The sequence below is a fragment of the Oncorhynchus kisutch genome, linkage group LG11, assembly GCF_002021735.2.
Source record: "Oncorhynchus kisutch isolate 150728-3 linkage group LG11, Okis_V2, whole genome shotgun sequence".
NCBI lineage: Eukaryota > Metazoa > Chordata > Actinopteri > Salmoniformes > Salmonidae > Oncorhynchus > Oncorhynchus kisutch.
Genome location: NC_034184.2, coordinates 47,985,149 through 48,012,175, shown reverse-complemented (window position 1 = coordinate 48,012,175; position 27,027 = coordinate 47,985,149). Strand labels below are relative to the sequence as shown.

The 27,027-nt window shown below is 42.4% G+C and overlaps 1 protein-coding gene across 3 annotated transcripts; it reads left to right on the top strand.

Moving 5' to 3' along the window:
- The first annotated feature begins 412 nt into the window (after positions 1–412).
- Positions 413–26,026, top strand: LOC109899576 (protein FAM83H). 3 transcript variants are annotated; one of them, XM_031835891.1, is made up of 7 exons: positions 414–735; positions 3,174–3,269; positions 4,645–5,108; positions 14,952–15,116; positions 20,058–20,182; positions 20,473–24,853; positions 25,014–26,026. In XM_031835891.1, exons 3-7 carry the CDS (start codon positions 4,665–4,667, stop codon positions 25,023–25,025), a joined length of 5,127 nt encoding a protein of 1,708 aa, XP_031691751.1. In that variant the 5' UTR covers positions 414–735; positions 3,174–3,269; positions 4,645–4,664; the 3' UTR covers positions 25,026–26,026. The 3 variants fall into 3 exon arrangements, with proteins under 3 accessions (XP_020350514.1, XP_020350515.1, XP_031691751.1); XM_020494925.2 differs by having other exon boundaries at positions 413–735; positions 20,473–26,026; XM_020494926.2 differs by lacking the exon at positions 3,174–3,269 and having other exon boundaries at positions 413–735; positions 20,473–26,026.
- Positions 26,027–27,027: the final 1,001 nt, after the last annotated feature.

Here is a 27,027-nt window from a genome sequence, read left to right as displayed (position 1 = left end):
ATTATTATTGAAATTAAACTTCCACAAAAATGCACATATGCAAATCAGAGCTGGCACGCAGATTGGTAGAAATGGTAGGATAAATTGTTAGCTTCCCCAAACTTGAAACTCACTCACTTTACTATAACACCCATGAAACAAGTTCGCATGAAAAAGCGTGCCTCTTTTAAACAAGTTCGCATGAAAAAATCATGTCCCCCTATGGAAATCAAATGCCCATCCATCTGTCCTGGCGCCGGCCATGATTATCGTTAACAGTTGACAAAGACAACCAAGACAATGACAAATATTTATACAGTCCTATCACCAGATGACTGTTCTGCAGGGAACGACACTAGACAGTTCAATGTACACCACATTCCTATTATATCCGAGTGTGGAAGGGTGAGGGCTGATATATCCGTGCTACAAAAATTGAACATTTGCAGTTGCAATCTGTAAAGTTGAGGCGGGGCAGAAATCGTCAGCAATATGTGAGACGGGCGTTTTTCTCATTTCTGAAACTCTTCCATTCTCCCTAACATGCCTCAAGCAAGCATGAAAATGAACAGGTTCTGCCGGAGTAGTTGATAAAGCCAAACAGCACGCTCTTTTTGACGAGTCCAGCACGGACTAGGAATGAGATACAGTCTCATTGGAGAATAAGTTTCGAGAGAAGGACTAAATAGTTGCAAACAGCCTAAACTGAAACCATGGACGTATTCAATTCATGAAGAATCTCAGTTGAGCCATAAAGTGAGTTCTCAAATTGTTTCAGTAAACATATGGGAAGATAATGTGTAACATTTCTCTCTTGGTTGATATTTATTGATTTGTTCGTGGGATTTGTTTTGAGGATGTATACCTACTTTATTCAAACACCAAAATAGCAAGGCTATTTTGTTGAGCTGAGAAACATAATTGTCCCCGAAGTTATAGATATTTCCTAGAAAAACTATTATGTTACGTGTATGTTTGTTATTAGTCTCATTATCCTTATCATTTTTACATTATGTTGGGCTTTTGAGTACTGTATTTCCACAGAGTTTCTAAACCCAGAGGCGCAACATCGCTAAACTTCCGGGAACGCTTGCGAAACAGACCAAACAGAACAGGACGGGTTTGAGAAGTGAAAAAAATATTCCTTCGTTGTTAATTTTCTCGTAATATAAAGGCACAGCCTAGATTCTTAAGTAGTTGAACATGTTATTACTCAAACCTGAAAGTTACCTATATGGAAGGAGTGCCTTTGACTGACTGCACATGCGCAGTTCGGCGCGAGACGACTTTTAGATCCGAAGACGTGTTTCTACGCATGAGCTTTGCTTGCCAATGTCGCCATGACATCGCCTACAAGCGTGATCAGGGATTTCTATTGGAGAAGCAGTTTTTGCCTATCTTCGCACTGTACGGTCTTTGGTATTTCTGCATTTTCATGTCAGCCTGCCTAAATATGAACTTGCAAATGGAGTAAGAATTGACTGTTGTGCCAGGGGGAGGAGCCACTCCATAAGCCTTTTTACCCTGTGGCATATATCCCCCTTTCCACTTTGTTTTAGTGTTGGGTTCCACAGGGACATGCACAAGAGAATATGAATATGTAAATGGTGACATATTTTGTTTAAGGCTGATTTTGCAAATACGGGTGCTTTTGGATGTTAAATATTTTAGAAAATAAAACCTCTTGAAACTGCTTTTTATCTATCTTCACTCTGTCTGGAAACAAGATCTAATAGTGGCTGAGACCATACTATTACAGAATTTTACCAGTTTCCCCAAATACCCGAGGGGAAATGTCATTACCACCACGTTATAAAATGTGCTATCTTAGTTGAAAAGGAAATCACAGAAATTGATTGTCCTTAAGGTATTTTAAAAAACATTTGTCATGATTTTTTAAAATCATGTTATTTTTTTTACTATTTGGAAGTTTTCTTAGTTATATGTATTCATCATTGTCATGTCTAAATGTCCATATATGCATTGATGATACTCAGAAACATGTATTTACCACATCAAAATCATATTATCTTACGAACAAGCATTAAGGTTCACCTATTGGAAAAATCATCAATATCAATTGTAATTTAATACACTGTTTCCTCAAAAATATGTTCCGTGATGGTAATGACTTAGCATTGTGGTAATGACACATTACATTTCATATAAAACAACTGATGAAAAATACCTTTGAAACATTTTAATGTCACAGTTGTGCATGTTTAATTTTATTTTATTTCCCAAGTTTGTTCTTCTAATTGCATGTGAAGTCTTCCAGTAGAGTTTGAAGTGTACCGTACACCTTCTCATTTACAGTCAAATGGACATTAAACTTCTCTTTTGTTCCATCTTTAGTTTTTTTCTCTCACTATTCTGCCTTGCATTCTACTCAAACCACCATGTTTGTCGGCCACCATCAAAAGCAGAAGTCTGCAGCTCTTTCTCTTTGCAAAGAGGGCACTCTCGATACATGCACTATTTGGTCATCTTCTCGCAACACAAAGACCCAACCAATTCTTAAATGTTGCTGCTTTTAACCACTCTGATATAACAACTTATCTGCCATGAACTGAAGGTTGGCATGTGTCCCTGTCTTTCACTGATGGATTGACAATCCAAAAGGGACATCTTTTGGTGAACTCAGTGTATGTACAGCTTGACCTCTGATAATTCTAACTTTTGATGGAGTTTTGCCAGTGTGTCGTTCAGTTATCCCTTCTTTATTTTAGTCTTGTGTCTTGTCAATCTTTCCCTTTTTCCTGTTGATGCTCGATTGTTATCATCACATTCAAAGAGCATTTTTATTTAACCTTCTATTGCTGGGCTAATTGCATTCAAATGTTTCTTTCTTGAGTACTGCAGACAGTCTGGCTGTTTGTTGTTTCCACACATTGTCTTCGCAGAGAATCCAAATTCTCTGTGGACCATTTTCACCATGGAATACTTTTTAGTAATTTCCCAGCCAAAACCTTGGATATCACTTGTTGGTCTTTTGCACTCTGTTGCTTCTGATATTTATCTCGCGGCTCTGATATGATGGTGTTATGTTATTCTTCTCAGATTCTGTGGCTTTGACCGCATTTGGTGTTTCGTTTTTTTGTACGGATCTTCTCTGACAATCTATCATATATTTCTTGTAATACTTTCTCATTTTTCTTTCCCTTGGCCTCCAACTTCATATTTGCCATACATAGATCTCTGTCTTGGGGTTTCCGAGTTTTAATAGGAGTGGGAATCCGGTGCCATTTGAGGGGCAGGTTGGTCATCATTCTGTAGCTGTAAGACTTCAGGTGAGTGATGTGGTGTGTTCCTTGACATGTATGACTCCATAACCACTCATTTCTGGATAGTTGATCTTCTGTTTCTTTGGTTTATTTTCCATTGCCCCCCGCCCCCCCCCTTTTCTCACTGGGAAAGTTGTGAGATGGGTTTCAGTTCACCACTTTCTTTTCTCTTGAGGTATCTTTTTGTTTCTTAAGATACTCTTGGTATCTTATAGGATCTTGTTTGATTTGGTTAATACATGTCATTGTCCTCTCCTCGGTTGATTTAAGGGGGTTTCTTATATAAAAAAAATAAATAATTAAAGTCAGTAATAACCATAGAAAATCACATAAATAGACATCAAAATCACACAATCATCCTAACATAATACAAAATGTAATGGTCTTATTTAGCAAATAAGTGTTCAATTTCAACTTAACCATGATCATATATGTCATTTATGTTTCTTTTTAGGTCTTAAGGTAAGTAAAAATGTATGAACTAATACATTTTGTCATTACCACCACATTCTGTCCTTTGCATCACAGTTCATTATGTGGTGGTGGTGGGAATTACATTTTTACAGTATTTGTTCATTAATAGCAGGGATTCTAGTATGCTAAATCCAGTTGAACAGCTAGCATACAATGTATCCTAAATACACATAATTAAAATAATTTTTCAAAATCTAACATAATTTGATGACATTATAGCCTATTTGGTAATGGCGTACAATATTATTTACTCAAGTCATATTTACCTTTATTTTTCTATAATTTCCCGGCATCAACATTTGAATCTCCCTCCATGACATCATCAATGCGCCCCACTGTCACTGTTCGTATCCATGGTAACCAAGTACACAAACTTTTAGAAAAAACGTTATCATGTAAGTTGCTTGTGGTGGCAATAACAACACGTAGAGACGACTGTATTTTGTGTATATAAAAAAAGTAACAAATGGCTTATGCACGTCTAATATGTATGTGTCCCTTTTTTTGCCTCTTTTTAAAAACAGGTGCATTATTTTCTAATTATCAAGACTTTTGTAAGTGTAATACATAGAATGTCAAACGTCTGGGTGTGAGACAGGACAAAAACTGCAAAACAGTGAAATCCAGACATGAAAGGCTTTAGAAAATAAAACAAACAAAAAACATTGAAAGTTGGGGGAAAAAGGTTTAAGATTATTTTAGTCTACTTATAATGGATGTGATTTTTTGTGGTTGTTGGAATTAACATTTTATTTTACAAATCTAACCCTGAGACACAAAAAGGCCCGCATTTGCAAAATCACCCATAAATAAGCAGAATTGATCATAGCCTACACATCTGCCACTGTATAACTTTGTTTCCATCCCTCCTCCCTACCAAGTTCTCATATTGTGTGTACCCTCTCAGGTTCTCTCTCAGGAATCAGCATGGCGCACCGCTCTCAGTGTTCCTCAGCAGGGGATAACCCCCTGGACCCCAAATACCTGCCTTCCCACTTCCGCGAGGAGTACCGGCTGGCCATTGACGCACTTGTGGAGGATGACTTGGAGGGCTATTATGAATTCCTTCAGAGTGCGGATGTGGTGGACTTCCTCTCCAGACAGGAAATTGAGCACATTAGGTGCACAGTGCAAATTCCGTACCAGAGCACTCAGCCAGAGCTCCCGTATGTAGAGTCTGAGGGAGATGGCTCTTCAGACACATACTGGCCTGTGCACTCTGACTTGGATGCACCTGGTCTTGACCTTGGCTGGCCCCAACATCATCACTTCATAGGCCCCACCGAGGTCACCACGCTGGTTAACCCCTCTGAGCCAGATATGCCCAGTATCAAGGCGCAGGCTCGTCGACTTATCAAGAATGCTCAACAAGTATGTCGATCAGCTCCATATTATACTAATACTGATTCTGTTGGGCAATATGTTGTGTAACAGAAAGGATATGTAATAGTACAATAGTAAATGTAGAATCAGGGGCATAGTTGGTTTTTGAACATGGGGGGGGCCAATTTAGGTGGGGTGTGGGGGATTCTCCCCTAGATTTCTTTTAGCAAATGTAAAATTATTTTCCTGCATTGTAAAGGCCCAATGCAGCTGTGTTTGATCTCAATATCAAATCATTTCTGGTTAACAATTAAGTACCTTACTGTAATAGTTTTCCATTAAAGTGGTCAAAAATTAAATATTTTTTTGTTGCAAAAAACTATTTCTCAAGCAAGAATGTCACTAGGACTGTCTGGGCAAGTGGTCTGAGTGGGGGGGGGGAGACACCTGGACAGGACACTAGTCTGTTGCAGGGCCTTACCCCTAATTCAACTCCTTAATGTTGAGTGTCAAGCAGAGAGGCTTCAGGTCCAATTCTCAACTGGGCATCAAACCCCCAACCTTTCAATCTCAGGGTGGACTTTTTAACCACAAGGCCAAGGCACTTATTTCAAAATATTAGACATTTTTAGACATTCAATAAGAGATGCACCAATGTGGATATTGCGGGCCGATATCGATATACTAATTTATTTAACATTTTATGGCCATTCTAGCACAGATAGAAACTGAAACAAAGTTATGTTCATAAGGCTAATAAGAAAATGTGAAATTATTTGATTACATGTTTTACTTGCATCACAAAGTGACTGAAATGCATTCAAAAGGTTTTGCAAAGTTCACGAAAACATCATATAGGAATTGTGTGTCTAGAAAATAAGATCTGCATTGCTTTCAATTGTGGTTATGTCACTGTCCCTTCTAATGAGACCTGCAAGGCTTATGAGCATCGTAGAAGGAAACAGAATACATGTGTTCCTGTGAGTTGTAACTTTCAGTGATGGGGTCATAATAGCTTATAGCTCTAAAAGTTAGAGCTAAAAAGTATTTTTTTGGTGCATATTTTTCTGCTGAATGTTATCAGATCTTCAACCAAAACCTAATATTAGATAAAGGGAACCAAATAACAAAAAATATATACTTATTTCATTTATTTAATTAACAAAGTTATGCAACACCCAATTCCCCTGTGTGAAAAATGTTTTGCCCCCTTACACTCAATAACTGTTTGTCCCACCTTTAGCTGCAATGACTGCAACCAAATGCTTCCTGTAGTTGTTGATCAAATCAAATTGTATTGGTCACATACACGTGTTTACTAGATGTTATTGCGGGTGTAGCGAAATGCTTGTGCTTCTAGTACAACAACAGCTAACAAGTAATATCTAACAACTTCACAACAAATACCTAATACACACTAATTTAAGTAAAGGAATGAAATTAAGAATATATAAATATATGGATGAGTAATGTCAGAGCGGCATAGACTGATACAGTAGATAGTATAGAATACAGTATATACATATGAGATGAGTAGTGCAAGATATCTAAACATTATTAAAGTGACATTATTAAAGTGACTAGTGTTCCATTTATTAAAGTGGCTAATGATTTCAAGTCTGTGTATGTAGGCAGCAGCCCCTCTGTGCTAGTGATGGCTATTTAACAATCTGATGACCTTGAGATTGAAAAACAGCTTCTGTCTTTCGCTCCCAGCTTTGATGCACTTGTACTAACCTCACCTTCTGGAGGCAGTGGCTCGAGTGGTTGTTGTCCTTGATTATCTTTTTGACCTTCCTGTGACATCTGGTGCTGTAGGTGTTCTGGAGGGCAGGTAGTATGCCCCCGGTGATGCGTTGTGCAGACCGCACCACCCTCTGGAGAGCCTTGCGGTTGTGGGCGGTGCAGTTGCCGTACCAGGCGGTGATGCAGCCCGACAGAATGTTCTCGATTGTGCATCTGTAAAAGTGTGTGAGGGTTTTAGGTGACAAGCCAAATTTCTTCAGCCTCCTGAGGTTGAAGAGGCGCTGTTGTGCTTCCTTCACCAAACTGTCTGTGTGGGTGGACCATTTCAGTTTGTCAGTGATATGTATGCTAAGGAACTTAAAACTTTCGACCTTCTCCACTGGAAGTCCACAATCCTGTCCTTTGTTTTGTTGATGTTGAGTGTGAGGTTATTTTTCTGACACCACACTCCCAGAGCCCTCACCTCCTGCCTGTAGGCGGTCTCGTCGTTGTTGGTAATCAAGCCTACTACTGTTGTGTCATCTGCAAACTTGATGATTGAGTTGGAGGCATGCATGGGTGAACAGGGAGTATAGGAGTGGGCTGAGCACGCACCCTTGTGGGGCACCAGTGTTGAGGATCAGTGAAGTGTAGATGTTGTTTCCTACCTTCACCAATTGGGGGCGGCCTGTCAGGAAGTCTAGAACCTATTTGCACAGGGCGGGGTTCAGACCCAGGGCCTCGAGCTTAATGATGAGCATGGAGGGTACTATGGTGTTGAATGCTGAGCTAAAGTCAATGAACAGCATTCTTACATGGGTATTCCTCTTGTCCAGATGGGATAGGGCAGTATGCAGTGATGGCGATTGTCTGTGGACCTATTGGGGTGGTAAGCAAATTGAAGTGGGTCTAGGGTGCCAGGTAAGGTGGAGGTGATATGATCCTTGACTAGTCTCTCAAAGCACTTCATGATAACAGAAGTGAGTGCTACGGGGTGATAGTCATTTAGTGCAGTTACCTTTGCATTCTTGAGTACAGGAACAATGGTGGCCATCTTGAAGCATGTAGGGACAGCAGACTGCTTCAGTGTTACTTGCCTCGAAACGAGCATAGAAGTAATTTAGCACATCTGGTAAGCTCCTGTCATTGGGGCGGCAGGGTAGCCAGGTGGTTAGAGCGTTGGACTAGTAACCGGAAGGTTGCAAGTTCAAACCCCCGAGCTGACAAGGTACAAATCTGTCGTTCTGCCCCTGAACAGGCAGTTAACCCACTGTTCCTAGGCCGTCATTGAAAATAAGAATTTGTTCTTAACTGACTTCTGCACACAAACAGTAGATATCATGCATACATACACACAAACAGTAGGTATCCTACGCACATACTGTATCAATACCCAGCCGACAAAGATTAGGAACCGTGAGAAGCACTCCCTGTCCTCCCTCAAGATTAGGGAGTACTCACTGCCCTCTCCCAAATTTCTCAGATTAGGCCCCTAGCAAGGTCGGCACCGAATTTTGCTCAGACAGTCTGTGTTCAAGATACTATAGAGACATTGTTTTACCCTAATTCTGACTAAAATTACACACATCATTTATTATCATTTTACTGACTAAGACTATACACATCATTTAATAATAATTTGATGATTCTAATCAATTTCATACAATTACAGTGCCTTGCGAAAGTATTCGGCCCCCTTGAACTTTGCGACCTTTTGCCACATTTCAGGCTTCAAACATAAAGATATAAAACTGTATTTTTTTGTGAAGAATCAACAACAAGTGGGACACAATCATGAAGTGGAACGACATTTATTGGATATTTCAAACTTTTTTAACAAATCAAAAACTGAAAAATTGGGCGTGCAAAATTATTCAGCCCCTTTACTTTCAGTGCAGCAAACTCTCTCCAGAAGTTCAGTGAGGATCTCTGAATGATCCAATGTTGACCTAAATGACTAATGATGATAAATACAATCCACCTGTGTGTAATCAAGTCTCCGTATAAATGCACCTGCACTGTGATAGTCTCAGAGGTCCGTTAAAAGCGCAGAGAGCATCATGAAGAACAAGGAACACACCAGGCAGGTCCGAGATACTGTTGTGAAGAAGTTTAAAGCCGGATTTGGATACAAAAAGATTTCCCAAGCTTTAAACATCCCAAGGAGCACTGTGCAAGCGATAATATTGAAATGGAAGGAGTATCAGACCACTGCAAATCTACCAAGACCTGGCCGTCTCTCTAAACTTTCAGCTCATACAAGGAGAAGACTGATCAGAGATGCAGCCAAGAGGCCCATGATCACTCTGGATGAACTGCAGAGATCTACAGCTGAGGTGGGAGACTCTGTCCATAGGACAACAATCCATCGTATATTTCACAAATCTGGCCTTTATGGAAGAGTGGCAAGAAGAAAGCCATTTCTTAAAGATATCCATAAAAAGTGTCGTTTAAGGTTTGCAACAAGCCACCTGGGAGACACACCAAACATGTGGAAGAAGGTGCTCTGGTCAGATGAAACCAAAATTGAACTTTTTGGCAACAATGCAAAACGTTATGTTTGGCGTAAAAGCAACACAGCTCATCACCCTGAACACACCACACCATCCCCACTGTCAAACATGGTGGTGGCAGCAGCATCATGGTTTGGGCCTGCTTTTCTTCAGCAGGGACAGGGAAGATGGTTAAAATTGATGGGAAGATGGATGGAGCCAAATACAGGACCATTCTGGAAGAAAACCTGATGGAGTCTGCAAAAGACCTGAGACTGGGACGGAGATTTGTCTTCCAACAAGACAATGATCCAAAACATAAAGCAAAATCTACAATGGAATGGTTCAAAAATAAACATATCCAGGTGTTAGAATGGCCAAGTCAAAGTCCAGACCTGAATCCAATCGAGAATCTGTGGAAAGAACTGAAAACTGCTGTTCACAAATGCTCTCCATCCAACCTCACCGAGCTCGAGCTGTTTTGCAAGGAGGAATGGGAAACAATTTCAGTCTCTCGATGTGCAAAACTGATAGAGACATACCCCAAGTGACTTACAGCTGTAATCGCAGCAAAAGGTGGTGCTACAAAGTATTAACTTAAGGGGGCTGAATAATTTTGCACGCCCAATTTTTCAGTTTTTGATTTGTTAAAAAAGTTTGAAATATCCAATAAATGTCGTTCCACTTCATGATTGTGTCCCACTTGTTGTTGATTCTTCACAAAAAAATACAGTTTTATATCTTTATGTTTGAAGCCTGAAATGTGGCAAAAGGTCGCAAAGTTCAAGGGGGCCAAATACTTTCGCAAGGCACTGTATATAGTTTCAGGGTGGAATATTCTAATCATTCATTTAAACATATAAATTCCATTCACAATAAGATGTTTTATTTTTCTTTAATTTAACCTTTATTTAACTAGGCAAGTCAGTTAAGAACAAACTTATTTACAATGATTGCCTACCAAAAGGTAAAAGTCCTCCTGCGGTGACGGGGGCCGGGATTAAAAATAAAACAAATAACATATAAATATAGGACAAAACACACATCACGACAAGAGAGACAACACAACACTACATAAAGAGAGACTGAAGACAACAACATAGCAAGGCAGCAACACAACTTGACAACAACATGGTAGCAGCACAAAACATTATTGGGCACAGACAACAGCACAAAGGACAAGAAGGTGGAGACAACAATTCATCCCGCAAAGCAACCACAACTCTCAGTAAGAGTGTCCATGATTGAATCTTTGAATGAAGAGATTGAGATAAAACTGTCCAGTTTGAGTGTTTGTTGCAGCTTGTTCCAGTCGCTAGCTGTGACGAACTGAAAAGAGGAGCGACCCAGGGATGTGTGCGTTGGGGACATTTAACAGAATGTGACTGGCAGAACGGGTGTTGTATGTGAAGGATGAGGGCTGCAATACTTCTCAGTTAGGGGTAGTGAGGCTTAAGAGTGTTTTATAATTAAGCATAAACCGGTGGGTCTTGCGATGGGTATACAGAGATGAACAGTTTAAAGAGAGTATAGAGTGCAGTGATGTGTCCTATAAGGAGCAGTGGTGGCAAATCTGATGGCCGAATGGTAAAGAACATCTAGCCGCTCGAGAGCACCCTTACCTGCCGATCCATAAATTACGTCTCTGTAATCTAGCATGGATAGGATGGTCATCTGAATCAGGGTTAGTTTTACAGCTGGGGTGAAAGAAGAGTGATTATGATAGAGGAAACCAAGATCTAACTATAGCCTGCAGCTTTGATAGAGTTGAAGTCGGAAGTTTACATACACTTAGGTTGGAGTCATTAAAACTCATTTTAAAACCATTCCACAAATTTCTTGTTAACAAACTATAGTTTGGCAAGTCGTTTAGGACATCTACTTTGTGCATGACACAAGTTATTTTTCCAACAATTGTTTACAGACAGATTATTTAACTTAAAATTCACTGTATCACAATTCCAGTGGGTCAGAAGTTTACATACATTAAATTGACTGTGCCTTTAAAAAGCTTGGAAAATTCCAGAAAATTTTGTCATGGCTTTAGAAGCTTCTGATTGGCTAATTGACAACATTTGAGTCAATTAGAGGTGTACCTGTGAATGTATTTCAAGGCCTACCTTCAAACTTAGTGCTTCTTTTCTTGACGTCATGGGAAAATCAAAAGAAATCAGCCAAGACCTCAGAAAACAAATTGTAGACCACAAGTCTGGTTCATCCTTGGAAGCAATTTCCAAACCCCTGAAAGTACCACGTTCATCTGTACAAACAATAGTACAGTACGCAAGTATAAACACCATGGGACCAGGCAGCAGTCTTACCGCTCAGGAAGAACGAAACGAAATGAACGAAAACCGAAACAGTCCTGTCAGGTGCAGAAAGACACAAAACAGGTCGAACCGGGCTTTGGGGGAGCACTGGAGATCTGGTGCTTACCACTCGCACCTCTCCCTTAGGCTCAATGCCCACTTTCGCCCGGCACAGGCGGAGCGCAGACATATGGCATACTGAACCGTCCCAGCGCCACGGAAACACAGTACGCAGAGCCGGCGCAGGATACCCTGGGCCGAAAAGGAGCACCGGAGACCAAGCGCGCTGAGCTGGCACAATCTGCCCTGGCTGGATGCCCACTCTTGCATGGCACTTGTGGGGGGCTGGCATGTAGCGCTCCGGGCTATGAGCACGCACTGGGAGACACCGTGCGCTTCACCGCATAACACGGTGCCTGACCAGTACCACGCTGCTTCCGGTAAGCAAGGGGAGTTGGCTCAGGTCTATTGCCTGACTCCGCCAATCTCCCCGTGTGCCCCCCTCCCCCCCAAAATTGGGGGGGGCTGCCTCTCGTGCCTGCTGTGCTGCCTTGCCTCATATCGCCGCCGCTCAGCTTTAGCTACCTCCAGTTCTTCTTTGGGGCGGCGATATTCCCCAGCCTGTCTCCAGGGTCCCTGTCCGTCCAATATCTCCTCCCAAGTCCAGGGGTCCTGAACCCTCTGCTCCCTGTTACCACGCTGCTTGGTCTGTTTGTGGTGGGTAGTTCTGTAACGGCTGTTGGAAGGAGAGGACCAAAGCGCAGCATGATATGTGTTCATACTTTATTTGAACAGAACACTGAAATAACAAAAATAACATAGAGAATGAACGAAAACCGAAACAGTCCTGTCAGGTGCAGAAAGACACAAACAGAAAACAACTACCCACAAGACACAGGTGGGAAAAGGCTACCTAAGTATGGTTCTCAATCAGAGACAATGATAGACAGCTGCCTCTGATTGAGAACCACACCCGGCCAAACACACAGAAATAGAAAACATAGAACACAAAAACATAGAATGTCCACCCCAACTCACGCCCTGACCAAACCAAAATAGAGACATAAAAGGATCTCTAAGGTCAGGGCGTGACAATCAATTAGCCTTTTAAAATAAAAAATGTGGATTCGCTAACACAACGTGCCATGGGAACAAATAAGTGATGGTTGCTGATAATGGGCCTCTGTACGCCTACAGTATGTAGATATTCCATAAAAAAATCTGCCATTTCCAGACTACACTCAATCATATGACCCACTGAAGACCCATTCCGTATAGACCTGGTCGAATCCAGACCCGGTCCGATAAGCAGCAGACAAGTCATTTTCTAAAACCTCTTAAGGATCAGATGTCGCTAGCAGGATCAAATTCGACCACATCCGGTGAAAAAGCAGAGCGCCAAATTAAAAAATTAAAAAACTTAATATTAAACATTCATGGAAATACAAGTGTCTTACATCATTCAAAAGCTTAGATTCTTGGTAATCGAACTGCGTAGTCCGATTTACAATAGACTTTACAGCGAAAGCATAGCATTCGATTATCTGAGGACAGCGCCCCACATCAACATATTTTTCAAACCAGCACAGGGGTCACAAAATTCACAAATAGCGATAAAATAAATCACTTACCTTTGAAGATCTTCCTCTGTTTGCAAACCTAAGGGTCCCAGCTACAATAGTCATTTACAACATTAATAACAATGTTATTTTAATGGAGAAAAATGTGATTTTCTTTCAGAAACAAAGACATTTCTAAGCGACCCTAATCTTTTGAACGGTAGTGCAAGTGAACCCCAAATCAATGTAGTTCTCATCATATTTGTGCCTCTTCGATGGTCCAATGTCCCTGTCTGTTGTTTGGTGCTTTCCTGGGTAAGGGGGTAGCAGCTCTTCCGCTGCATCAGATTCACAACTGTCAGTGTACATGCTAGCTGGGCTAACAACAAATGTAGAATTACTGATGCTAGCATTGGATGTGCTCGTGGAAGCAGAACAACTTGTGTTGTCGACAGGTGCAGGTGTAGTACTGCTGGTAGTAGCAGTACTACCAGTAGAGCTGGTATGTGTATCTATGGACACGGTTCTTACTAAATGGACTGTTTGAAAATGTGAATCTTTTTTTTTTTCATTTTTTGGGAATACCTGGACTGGGCCATTCCAAAACGTCAAATGTGTTGCTTTTTAGCCAATTTCATGTTGACTTGATTGTGTGTTTTTAATTATCGTCTTGCTGCATGACTCAGCTGCAGCTCACAGATGGATGGCCTGTTCATCCAGGTCCAGGTCCTGAGGCAGCAAAGCATCCCCAAGCTTGACCGTTGGTATAAGGTTATTTTATATTCTATTTATTTATTTTTAAGCACTCTTTACCCCTTTTTCTCCCCAATTGGTTGTTACAGTCTTGTCCGATGCCGTGCTGTTTCTTGACACACTGCTCGGTTAACCCAGAAGCCAGTCACACCAATGTGTCAGAGTCCAACTGGCGATCGTGTCAGCGTGCATGCGCCCAGGCCTCCACAGGAGTCGCTAGAGCGAGATGGAACAAGGACATCCTAGCCGGCTCCCCTATCCCGGACGACACTGGGCCAATTGCGCGTCACCTCATGAGTCTCCCAGTTGCGGCCGGCTGCGACACAGCCCGGGAACAAACCCAGATCTGTAGCGACGCCTCTAGCACTGCCACGCAGTGCCTTAGATCGCTGCGCCACTCGGAGGCCTGGTATAAGGTTCTTCCTGTAGAATGCAGTGTTTGGTTTTCACCAGGCATAATGGGACCCGTGTCATCCAAAAAGTTATACTTTTGACTCATCTGTCCATAGAACATTCTTCCAAGAGTCTTAATGATCATCCAGGTGCTCCCAGGTGATTTGTTTAGCAAACTTGAGTCAACGTTTTGGACAAGATGGGTCCCATTATGTCTGGCGGAAACCAAACAGCAATGTGAGTGACTGATCAACAACTACAGGAAGCATATGGTTATAGTCATTGTAGCTAAAGGTGGCACAGCCAGTTATAGTGTGTAAGAGAGCAATTACTTTTTCACCCAGTGGAATTGGGTGTTGTATAACTTTGTTAATGAAATAAATATTTATTTGATAATAAATATATTTTTTGGTTATTTGTAAACTCAGGTTCCCTTTATCTAATATTAGGTTTTGGTTGAAGATCTGATAACATTCAGTATAATAAACTATGCAAAAATTTAGAAAAAATCAGAAAGGGGTAGTGGTGTAAATGCCGACTACGTCTATGTGTAGAATAATTGCACAGCATGTTATGTGTGTATAATGCCTCACTATTGCATGCTTTAACATTTGAAACGAATGTAGGCCTAATCATAGTGTGCTCTGTTGTCCACTCCAGGTGATTGCTGTGGTAATGGACACCTTCACAGATGTGGACATCTTCGCTGATATTCTGGATGCTGCCATGCGAAGTGTTGCCGTGTATATCATTCTGGATGAACAGAATGCACACCACTTTACTACCATGGCTTCCAACTGCCGGGTCAATCTGGAGAGCATTCAAGTGAGTCTATGAAGTGGTGCAATATCTTGAATATATGTGCTGGAGTTTTTCAATTAAGACACGTTTATAATTTTGTCTTTGATATTTGATGGATTTTAGGGAATTTTCCTTAAAAAGGCTTTCCTCTGGAAGTTCATATTCAGTAAGGAACTTAAATGGAAAGAAAACTGGACTCGTACCGAAATGGACCTGGGGCTGTCCCACCCAGACCCGATATGCATAAATACATTTTTAAAATATAGATACCCATTCTGAACGGACCCGAGGACAACTAGACCAAATCAAATCAAATGTATTTACATCAGCTGATATCTCAAAGTGCTGTACAGAAACCCAGCCTAAAACCCCAAACAGCAAGCAATGCAGGTGTAGAAGCACCGTGGCTAGGAAAAACTCCCTAGAAAGGCCAAAACCTAGGAAGAAACCTAAGAGGAACCAGGCTATGAGGGGTGGCCAGTCCTCTTCTGGCTGTGCCGGGTGGAGATTATAACAGAACATGGTCAAGATGTTCAAATGTTCATAAATGACCAGCATGGTCAAATAACAATAATCACAGTAGTTGTCGAGAGTGCAGCAAGTCAGCACCTCAGGAGTAAATGTCAGTTGGCTTTTCATAGCCGATCATTAAGAGTATCTCTACCGCTCCTGCTGTCTCTAGAGAGTTGAAAACAGCAGGTCTGGGACAGGTAGCACGTCCGGTGAACAGGTCAGGGTTCCATAGCCGCATGCAGAACAGTTGGAGCTGGAGCTGGAGCAGCAGCACGGCCAGGTGGACTGGGGACTGCAAGGAGTCATCATGCGAGGTAGTCCTGAGGCATGGTCCTAGGGCTCAGGTCCTCCGAGAGAGAGAAAGAAAGAGAGAAAGAGAGAGCATACTTAAATTCACACAGGACACCGGATAAGACAGAAGTACTCCAGATATAACAAACTGACCCTAGCCCCCCGACACATAAACTACTGCAGCATAAATACTGGAGGCTGTGACAGGAGGGGTCAGGAGATACTGTGGCCCCATCCGATGATACCCCCGGACAGGGCCAAACAGCAAGGATATAACCCCACCCACGTTGCCAAAGCACAGCCTCCACACCACTAGAGGGATATCTTCAACCACCAACTTACCATCCTGAGGCAAGGCCCACAAAGATCTCCGCCACGGCACAACCCAGGGGGGGCGCCAACCCAGACAGGAAGATCACGTCAGTGACTCAACCCACTCAAGTGGCGCACCCCTCCCAGGGACGGCATGGAAGAGCACCAGTAAGCCAGTTACTCAGCCCCTGTAATAGGGTTAGAGGCAGAGAATCCCAGTGGAGAGAACGGGAACCGGCCAGGCAGAGACAGCAAGGGCGGTTCGTTGCTCCAGAGCCTTTCCGTTCACCTTCACACTCCTGGGCCAGACTACACTAAATCATATGACCCACTGAAGACCCGTTCCGTCCAGACCCGGTCCGATCAGCAGTAAAGCAGCAGACAAGTCATTTTTTTAAACCTCTTAGGGATCGGATGTTGCTAGCAGGATCAAATTCGACCACATCCGGTGAAATTGCAGAGCGCCAAATAAAATAAAAAAATCTTAATATTAAACAATCATGGAAATACAAGTGTCTTACATCATTCAAAAGCTTATATTCTTGGTAATGCGTAGTCCTGTTTACAATAGACTTTACAGCGAAAGCATAGCATTCGATTATCTGAGGACGGCGCCCCACATCAACATATTTTTCAGACCAGCACAAGAGGGGTCACAAAATTCACAAATAGCGATAAAATAAATCACTTACCTTTTGAAGATCTTCCTCTGTTTGCAAACCTAAGGGTCCCAGCTACACAATGAATGGTTGTTTTGTTCGATAAAATCCTCATTTATATCCAAAAAAGTCTGTTTAGTTGACACCATTGATTTCAGTAATCCATCGTTCAACATGCAGACAAAGGAATCCAAAAAGTTACCGGTAAAGTTCATCCAAACAAGTCAAAAGATGTTTCTAATTAATCCCCAGGTACTCTAATATCTAAATAAACACTAATCTTTCATATGGAGATTAGTATGTTCAATAGGGAAGATAAATAACGAAGAGCGCGCCCTCATTCACGAGTGCCACAAGACTACTTTCCTAATGAGGGTCACCTTGGATAAACTGCAACTACTTGTTCGTTTTTCAAGAAACAAGCCTGAAACCTTGTATAAAAACTGTTGACATCTAGTGGAAGCCATAGGTACTGCAATCTGGGAGCTATTTATTTGTATATCTAATAGGCTTCAATTGAAAAGGCCTGTGAAAAGAAAATTCCGGATGGATTTTCCTCGGGTTTTCGCCTGCCATATCAGTTCTGTTATACTCACAGACATTATTTTAACAGCTTTAGAAACGTCAGAGTGTTTATTATCCAAGTCTACCAATTATATGCATATCCTAGCTTCTGGTCCTGAGTAACAGGCAGTTTACTTTGGGCACGTCAGACAGGCGGAAATTCCGGATACTGCCCCCTAGCCCTAAGAAGTTTTTTAAGCTCCTTTATCAACCAGAGCTGATAAAGCATGAGAAGAGGGAGAGAGGTACAGGGGATGGGCCGCACTGTGAGCGAGTGACACTGGAAGCAGGGAGAGATGAGACCACAACCAACCAAGTCAACTTGTGCTATAGTAGATTAATAGCTTCAATAGCTGGGTTATTTATCCTCAAATATGATTACGTAGTACCTGTCTTGACTGCATCAAACCGGGAGACGCTAGCTAACGTTAGCTAGCTAGGCTAATTGAGCCTGCAGTGCATGTGCTTTCTCATCCTACAGTTACAAATAACAACAACTCCGTTCAGAATATTAATTAGCAGCCTACCTGTTAGCTCTTGGTCATCGACTCTGTCAATCACCATATTCTTATCGGCAGACTCAGTAGCCTCGGTTTTTCGGATGACTGCCTTGCCTGGTTCACCAATTACTTTGCAGACAGAGTTCAGTGTGTCAAATCGGAGGGCATGCTGTCCGGTCCTCTGGCAGTCTCTATGGGGGTGCCACAGGGTTCAATTCTCGGGCCGACTCTTTTCTCTGTGTATATCAATGATGTTGCTCTTGCTGCGGGCGATTCCCTGATCCACCTCTACGCAGACGACACCATTCTATATACTTTCGGCCCGTCTTTGGACACTGTGCTATCTAACCTCCAAACAAGCTTCAATGCCATACAACACTCCTTCCGTGGCCTCCAACTGCTCTTAAACGCTAGTAAAACCAAATGCATGCTTTTCAACCGGTCGCTGCCTGCACCTGCATGCCCGACTAGCATCACCACCCTGGATGGTTCCGACCTAGAATATGTGGACGTCTATAAGTACCTAGGTGTCTGGCTAGACTGCAAACTCTCCTTCCAGACTCATATCAAACATCTCCAATCGAAAATCAAATCAAGAGTCGGCTTTCTATTCCGCAACAAAGCCTCCTTCACTCAAGCCGCCAAGCTTACCCTAGTAAAACTGACTATCCTACCGATCCTCGACTTCGGCGATGTCATCTACAAAATGGCTTCCAACACTCTACTCAGCAAACTGGATGCAGTCTATCACAGTGCCATCCGTTTTGTCACTAAAGCACCTTATACCACCCACCACTGCGACTTGTATGCTCTAGTCGGCTGGCCCTCGCTACATATTCGTCGCCAGACCCACTGGCTCCAGGTCATCTACAAGTCTATGCTAGGTAAAGCTCCGCCTTATCTCAGCTCACTGGTCACGATGGCAACACCCATCCGTAGCACGCGCTCCAGCAGGTGTATCTCACTGATCATCCCTAAAGCCAACACCTCATTTGGCCGCCTTTCGTTCCAGTACTCTGCTGCCTGTGACTGGAACGAATTGCAAAAATCGCTGAAGTTGGAGACTTTTATCTCCCTCACCAACTTCAAACATCAGCTATCTGAGCAGCTAACCGATCGCTGCAGCTGTACATAGTCTATTGGTAAATAGCCCACCCTTTTCACCTACCTCATCCCCATACTGTTTTTATTTATTTACTTTTCTGCTCTTCTGCACACCAATATCTCTACCTGTACATGACCATCTGATCTTTTATCACTCCAGTGTTAATCTGCAAAATTGTAATTATTTGCCTACCTCCTCATGCCTTTTGCACACATTGTATATAGACCCCCCCCCTTTGTTTTCTACTGTGTTATTGACTTGTTAATTGTTTACTCCATGTGTAACTCTTTGTTGTATGCTCACACTGCTATGCTTTATCTTGGCCAGGTCGCAGTTGCAAATGAGAACTTGTTCTCAACTAGCCTACCTGGTTAAATAAAGGTGAAATAAAATAAATAAATAAATACAAAATTGTAGCCTATTCTTCTTTAACTTTTAATTCAATAACTTTAATTCCATCTTCCATTGATTAGATATCTCCTAACTTTTGCGAAACATGGAGGCTCTACGACTGTAGTATATTGCCGCTTTGATGACTTATGATTGACCAACAACAAGCGCTATGCGCCACGTTCCACTCTCTTGAAAAGCAAGAGCAGCAGTATGAGTGATAAAAAAAATCTCTCTCTCTCGACTGCAGCTGTCACATTCGGATCTGTGCGGGCTCTTCCAGACAAGTCCGTTAAAATTGCACATATCTGAGACCCGTGGCAATCATATCAAATCCAACACAGACCCGTGACATTATTTATAACTCTGGATCCAGGCCTGCTCGGGTCCCAGATTGTGTCTTCGGTATTCGGGTACTTGTGGATCCGTGAAGACCAATAAAGGAAACCTGTAGGCTTGGGATATGAATAGCTCTTCCTCTCAACCTTGAACATGAAGACCTACTGCCTCTTTCCTCATTTGTTCCCATTTAATGAACAACAACTACTCAATTTCAATCATTATTCATATGGAACTAATTCAGTACTTTTTGGAGAACATCTAATGAGAACACCATGTTTTTATTTTGCAGTTCATGCGTGTCAGAACTGTGTCAGGCATCACCTATCGCTGTCGCTCTGGAAAATCCTTCAAGGGTCAAATGCTGGATCGCTTCTTGCTGACAGACTGCAGGGCTGTCCTGAGTGGAAACTATAGGTGAGGGTTCCAAAATGAAGAATGTGGTACAAAGTGTTTTAAAATTGTACAAATGTTGCATGATTTCTCAAGCAGACTTGACATTAGTAATGTGTATTTAAGAAACTGTACATTAAGTTTCTCTTACACCTGTGTAGTAACAAATACATAACGTTATTGTTCCGTTGTAATTTAGAAATTGCTTTGCATTTGCATAGTAATGGAGTTAAGAGTTCCTTATTCCATTGTAATATGTATATTTTGCTGCGTTGTGCTGTTTAATGAAATTCCATGAATCTCTCTGCCCACAGCTTCATGTGGTCTTTTGAGAAGATTCACCGTTGCATGGCTCACCTCTTTCTTGGACAGCTTGTGACTACTTTTGATGAGGAGTTCCGAATCCTGTTTGCACAGTCCCAACCTTTGGTACCTGAAAATGTCCTTGTTCCAGTGCCAGACTACAGCAGTTTATCTGACAGCCAATACAGCACTGATAGGACACCATTGTTCAGAGATCCCAGAAAGTTCCTGCCCATAGAGAGCTCTCTTCCTAAAGAATGGGCTAGACATTCCTTTGATGATCAGAAAAGAATGCCCCCTGGAAGGCACGAGCACATCCACAGATCGCTAGATCAGGGTCCACTAGATATACACAGAAACAAGTACTCCTCACAGCAATTTAGAATAGAGCAGCAGTATTTTGTGGAGCAAGGTCACCCTATGATACAGTCGAACACAATGGATTTTGCTGGCTCTAAAAGGCACAGTTATGCAGAGGGCACTTATGCCAGACACTCCTCCTCTCAATTCATGCAGCACCAAGCCATGCACAACTTTCAGGAGGGTATGGCAACCCAGAGCAGGAAGATACATAGGGAACAGCATCACTACCAGAGAACAGGGCCAGAGCCTGGTTATGGTAGCTACGATCAATTCAGGGACCAAGGGTACCCTCCGATGGATCAGTATTCTGAGTCTGGGTACCCACATGGAATAGAGATAGAGCCACCAGACAACTATGACCCTGTAGTGAATTATTTATCATCATCGAAACTTGCTATGGAGATGGGACATGGCTCAGACAAATTATCACTTCCAGGAGAGGGTCCCTTTTGTCATTCAAATGCAAAAAGACTGAGCGTGGGCCATCCTTATGCCTGTCAGACCTCCCCAACACAACAAAACCTGTCTGAACAGAAGCAGTTTTTTGTTGGGTCTGGTTCGGACCGTAAAACACAGGATCCCAGTGCAAAGCAGGGGATGCGAGATTGGAGGATCAGCTCATACCTCAGTGCATATGATGATGCCGGGGAAGAAGACATTTCACAGCCTTTTGGAAATGATCCCTTTGAAGAGCCCCTTAATCCCTCACAAGGAACAATATTTGCTCCACTGGTATCAGATCCCAAGTTTAATGCCAAAGAGTTACCCAAGATTGCAGGGCTCAGGTTAAAGACCACACGCCCAGAACATTCAAGAACACCAGATATTATTGTTAGCATGGCAACAGATGAAGGTGACAAATCAGAGGATATGGATGTAAAAGAGCCCAAAAGAGAAGAGTCATTCCGTAGGAGGTTCAACCCTGCTATCCAAAGGACCTCAAGGCTAAGATCCTCACTAATCTTCAGCTCACAACTAGAACAGCATATCTCTCAAGAACTGAACCTTACCTCAGGCCAACATTGTGAGGAAACTGCCAACGAGGAAGATGACCAATCTAGATTTTCCTTGACTGCTCAGATTTTGGGAAAACGAAGATCCATAACAAGAGAACCTTTTCAATGGAGATGTAATAAGCCAGCAACAGTTGATAATTCAACCATAGAGTCTTTGAAATTTAAGGACGTCACTACTGATGCCGGTGATAAGGAATTGCAAAATAATCCTCCTTTGGGCACCAACATGGCTTCTTCAAAGGAACAACCTAAACCTGACCATGAAGAAGAAAGCAAAATGGTACAATGTGCACATCCATCCAAATCTGCTCAAATTGAGCAACCCAAAACCATACAAACAGCACACCTGCCATCTTCATTGAGCAATACATTATATATAGATATGAATGATCCAGACAGTAGGTTCAAGTTTTTTAAAGAGTTGGCTGCCAAACGAAAAGCTGCAAAGGCTTCAGAGTCTGAGAGTAGCGCTGAAAAAGCTCCTCTAAATCCAGTGACTCCATTTGACTTGAAAACAAAGGACGAAGTCACACGTGTAGAACCTACTCTTCCAGTGGCTCCACTAAATCCAGCAGATACTTCCACCAAAAAGCCATCTACATCAACAGAGGGACCTCTTAACCCAGAAGATACATCAAACAAAAAGATAGCAACATCAACAGAGGCCCTTCTTAATCCAGCAGATACTTCAACAAACAAGACAGCAACATCAACAGAGACCCCACCTAATCCAGCAGATACTTCAACAAACAAGACAGCCACATCAACAGAGACCCCACCTATTCCAGCAGATACTTCAACAAACAAGACAGCAACATCAACAGAGACCCCACCTAATCCAGCAGATACTTCCAACAAAAAGCCAGCTACATCAACACAGACCTCTTCAGAAACACTGGAGACCTCACCTGTCTCGCAGGGGAATAAAACATCCATGGCAACACATGGCTCATTACATCTTGATGTCAAAGACGAGGCTTCTAAAAATAAAGAACAGGAAGAACTTAATCTTCCCAAAAGTGACTCCAAAACATTCCTCAGGCGTAGATTATCTTGTGACGATGGGCTACTTAGAGTCTCTATGGATGCTGAGAAGATTGAGCTGAAGAACAGTCAGAACCAAAGTGTGTCTGAAGTTAACACAAGAGATACAAGTGCATTTCTTGAGCACACCTCAAAAGAGCGTAGCTTTAACATCGCCCCAAAGGAGTTTAGTTCATATAAACTATCACCAAAGGAACCAAATTCTTCAAATCCTGCTTCAAAGGAGCTGAGCCCATCCCTTCCACTCACCCTAACAGAAGTTAGCTCGTTGTTATCTCCAACAACAACGAGTTTCAGTTTGGCTAATCTCACTTCATTTAAACATGCCGCAAAAGATTTGAGCTCAGCCCTTACCCCCACCCTTAATGAGTCCAGTTCATCTAACCTCCCGTCAAAGCAGAAATTACTATCCTCTAAACCAGTCACAGTAGAGTCCAACAAACCTCTGAGCCCCACCCAATCCGAATCAAGTGTCTCTTCTCATCCCATTCCATCAAAATCCAGCACCTCTGCTCATACCATCCCATTGCAATCAGGTGCCCCCATTACTCCTGGTCCAGTTGAGCCAGTTGTGTCTCCCAAGCCTGACAAAACTGATTCCAAGGAATCTCTTTGCCCTACCCCAATGCAATCTTGCTCGTCCTCAATCCCTGCCCCTGTCCCTGCAACAAAACTTAGCCTTCGGCCAAGCTCTACCCAAACAAAATCCAGTTCCTTACCTATATCAACCTTAGTTGGGTCCACTTCATCAACACCAATAGACTCTAACATCTCTCCCAATCCCTCCACAAAGGAGTCATTGTTTACAATTGCCAGAACTGAGTTAAAGTCACCCTCTCCAAAGACCAACCTAATAAAATCCTACTCCTCTCCTAGTCCTGGCCAAGATGAGTTTGTTTTATCCCCCAACCCCTCCAAAACAGCATCCAACTCTGATCCAAAGCCCACCACAGCAGAGTTGAATGACTCTCCCAACTCCTCACTTCCATCGCCAAAGCATTTCATGGAACAAGCCAACAAATCACCCATCCTAACACCAACACAATCTAGTTCTTCTTCCAATCCAACAACAAGAGAACCCAACCCTCTTCCTAACAACACCCCAACGGAACCAGGTGCATCTCCTGACCACACCCCAACAGATTCAAGTGCATCTTCTAACCCTACCCAAACAAAATCGCATTCCTCCCCTATGTCTGCGTCAGGTGGATCAGTTTTGTTCCCCATGTCTGGCCAAACAAAATCTATCACTTCTCCAAACCTCACCCCAACAGAATATTGTTCCTCTCCTAATCATACCCCAACTGAGTCTACCTCACCATTCAACCCTGTCCTTGTAGAATCCAACCCATCAAGTAACTCAAACCCAACTCATTCCACTGCCTCTCTTGACACTGTCCCAGCTCCATCCGCCATTGTGGATAACAGTAAGAAGGGCAAACTAAGTAACCTTATCAAGGAGCAAAGAGCTGGAAGTTCTCCTGCCGCTAAAGGTGACAAGAAAGCAGGTGATCCTGAGATAATGAGCAAAACTGCTCCTGGAGAATCCACCTCCCATGGACCTCAGAGTCCTGATGAAACCAAAGAGAATGATAGCACTATGAAACCAGAGAGCCCTACAGATCAAACTAATCCCATATCACCCCCAGTGAAGCAAGCTAAAGTAAGCCAGTCCCACTACCATTCATCTACTGCCAATGTACTCTCAAGCAGCAACCTAAGAGATGACACAAAGCTCCTTTTAGGGCAGATTTCTGCTAACAGCCAGAGCCGGACAGAATTCACTATAGAATCTGCTGTCACTGATGATGCCAAACAGGATGAGGCTGACCGGGGTGTTAGTGGTAAGGAGGAAGAATCAGCACTAGGACAGAGCAGAGGCCCGACTAGAACTTCTCAGGAGCGGGAGAAGCTACTTCAGAGAATCGAGAGCATGCGGAAGGAGAGGAAAGTATACAGCCGCTTTGAGGTAAAGTACCATACTGTATCAATAGGCCAGTAGCAATTTACAAAATACAATTTTAAGGTACCTATTGTACCCAAGGTACCCACTGTATTGTGTTTTCACTCACACCTGCTTTCCTTCATGTGAGCTCATGTTTTTTGTTTATTATTCTGTATTTTGATAGACGCCGCCTTAACCAGGGATCGGAAGGATGATTGAGTATGGAGAAAGACCATCGCTAATTCTCCTCCAAAACTTGTCCTTTAACTATATCCATTCCCCAAAAGTCTAAAATCACAGGTCGGAGAGGCACAGCTAGCTAACCAGCAGAGAGGTATTATTCTCAGGTTTCTATATTAGAGTGTTCCTCCGAATGGACTATCTGCATGTAAATGATTAAGGTTTATGGGAACATGAACAGAAACTTGACTAAGTTGACTAAGTTTACCAACATGGACTACTGTATAAGTAAACAGAGACTCTACAGTGTGGACAATGGACTACTGCTATCTACAAGGTGGGACTGAAACATGCAATCTCATCAGATAAATACACAGCTAAATGTGAAATATATTTGAAAAGTGTTGTGTTCATAGACACACCGGACACATAGGTATTGTTGACTGTATGGGTCAACTGCAATGTAATATCTGTTACTCTCATGGTTGTTTAATTATTATCTGTTTGGGGATCTGTTTTATATACTAACAGACATTTCAAAATACAAACATTAGAATCACCATTAATCATCATAGAACATGTAATCATCATAAACAGTGCAAGTATAGCTTTCAAGTAGTTAATGGGACCACTTTCTTCATTTCAGTAGGTTAGTAGGTGTAACAAATCAGGATGACAATGTGCAAGATAAACCAAATGCAGGTAACTGCCAAAATAATGTAAACACATATGTAAATGAGGGATACAAAGAATATTGAAGGCATGTTCTTCCACACAGGTGTGGTTCCTGAATTAATTAAGCAATTAACATCATGCTTTGGGTCATGTATAAAAATGCTGGGGCAGCCATTATTTTGGATAGTATTGTTATACCCCCATAGGATGACAATGCTCCCATCTGCAGGGCACAAGTGGTTACTGAATGGTTTGATGAGCATTAAAACAATGTAAACCATATGCCATGTTTGTCTCAGTCACCAGATCTCAACCCAATTGAACACTTCTGGGAGATTCTGGAGTGGCGCCTGAGACAACGTTTTCCACCACCATCAACAAAACACAAATGATGGAATTTCTCATGGAAGAATGGTGTTGCATCCCTCCAATAGAGTTCCAGACACTCGCTGAATCTATGCCAAGGTGCATTGAAGCTGTTCATGGTGGCCCAACACCCTATTAAAAAACATTATGTTGGTGTTTCTTTTATTTATCTATTTTATTTTTTGTCAGTTACCTGTGTATGCATGAATAATCATGTGTATTTGCACAAAAATGTTAATTCCATGGGACATTGCTATCTCCTGTTTGGACTTTCAAAAGTATGTGGACACCTGCTTGTCGAAAACATGATTCCAAAATCATGGGAAATAGTATGGAGTTGGTCCCCCCCTTTACTGCTATAACAGCCTCCACTCTTCTGGGAAGGCTTTCCAATAGATGTTGGAACAATGCTGTGGGGACTTGCTTCTATTCAGCCACAAGAGCATTGGTGAGGTCAGGCACTGATGTTAGGTGATTAGGCCTGGCTCTCAGTCGGCGTTCCAATTCATCCCAAAGGTGTTCGATGGGGTTGAGGTCAGGGCTTTGTGCAGGCCAGACAAGTTCTTCCACACCAATCTCGAACAAACCATTTCTGTATGGATTTCGCTTTGTGCAAGGAGGCATTGTCATGCTGAAACAGGAAAGGGCCTTCCCCAAACTGTTGCCACAAAGTTGGAAGCACAGAATCGTCTAGAATGTCATTATATTCTGTAGCGTTAAGATTTCCCTTCACTGGAACTAAGGGGCCTAGCCCGAACCATGAAAAACAGCCCCAGACCATTATGTCTCATCCACCAAAATTTACAGTTGGCATTATGCATTCGGCAGGTAGCATTCTCCTGTTATCTGACAAACCCAGATGTGTCTGTCTGACTGCCACATGGTGAAGCGTGACTCATCACTCCAGAGAATGCTTTTCCACTGCTCCGGCGTCCAATTGGCGGCGAGTTTTACACCACTCCAGCTGACGCTTGGCT

Coding starts and splice junctions, on each gene's coding strand:
- LOC109899576 (XM_020494926.2), top strand. CDS start 4,665: ATGGCGCACCGCTCTCAGTGTTCCTCAGCAGGGGATAACCCCCTGGAC. Junction 5,109..14,951: donor TTATCAAGAATGCTCAACAA/GTATGTCGATCA, acceptor TGTCCACTCCAG/GTGATTGCTGTGGTAATGGA. Junction 20,183..20,472: donor GTCCTGAGTGGAAACTATAG/GTGAGGGTTCCA, acceptor CTCTGCCCACAG/CTTCATGTGGTCTTTTGAGA.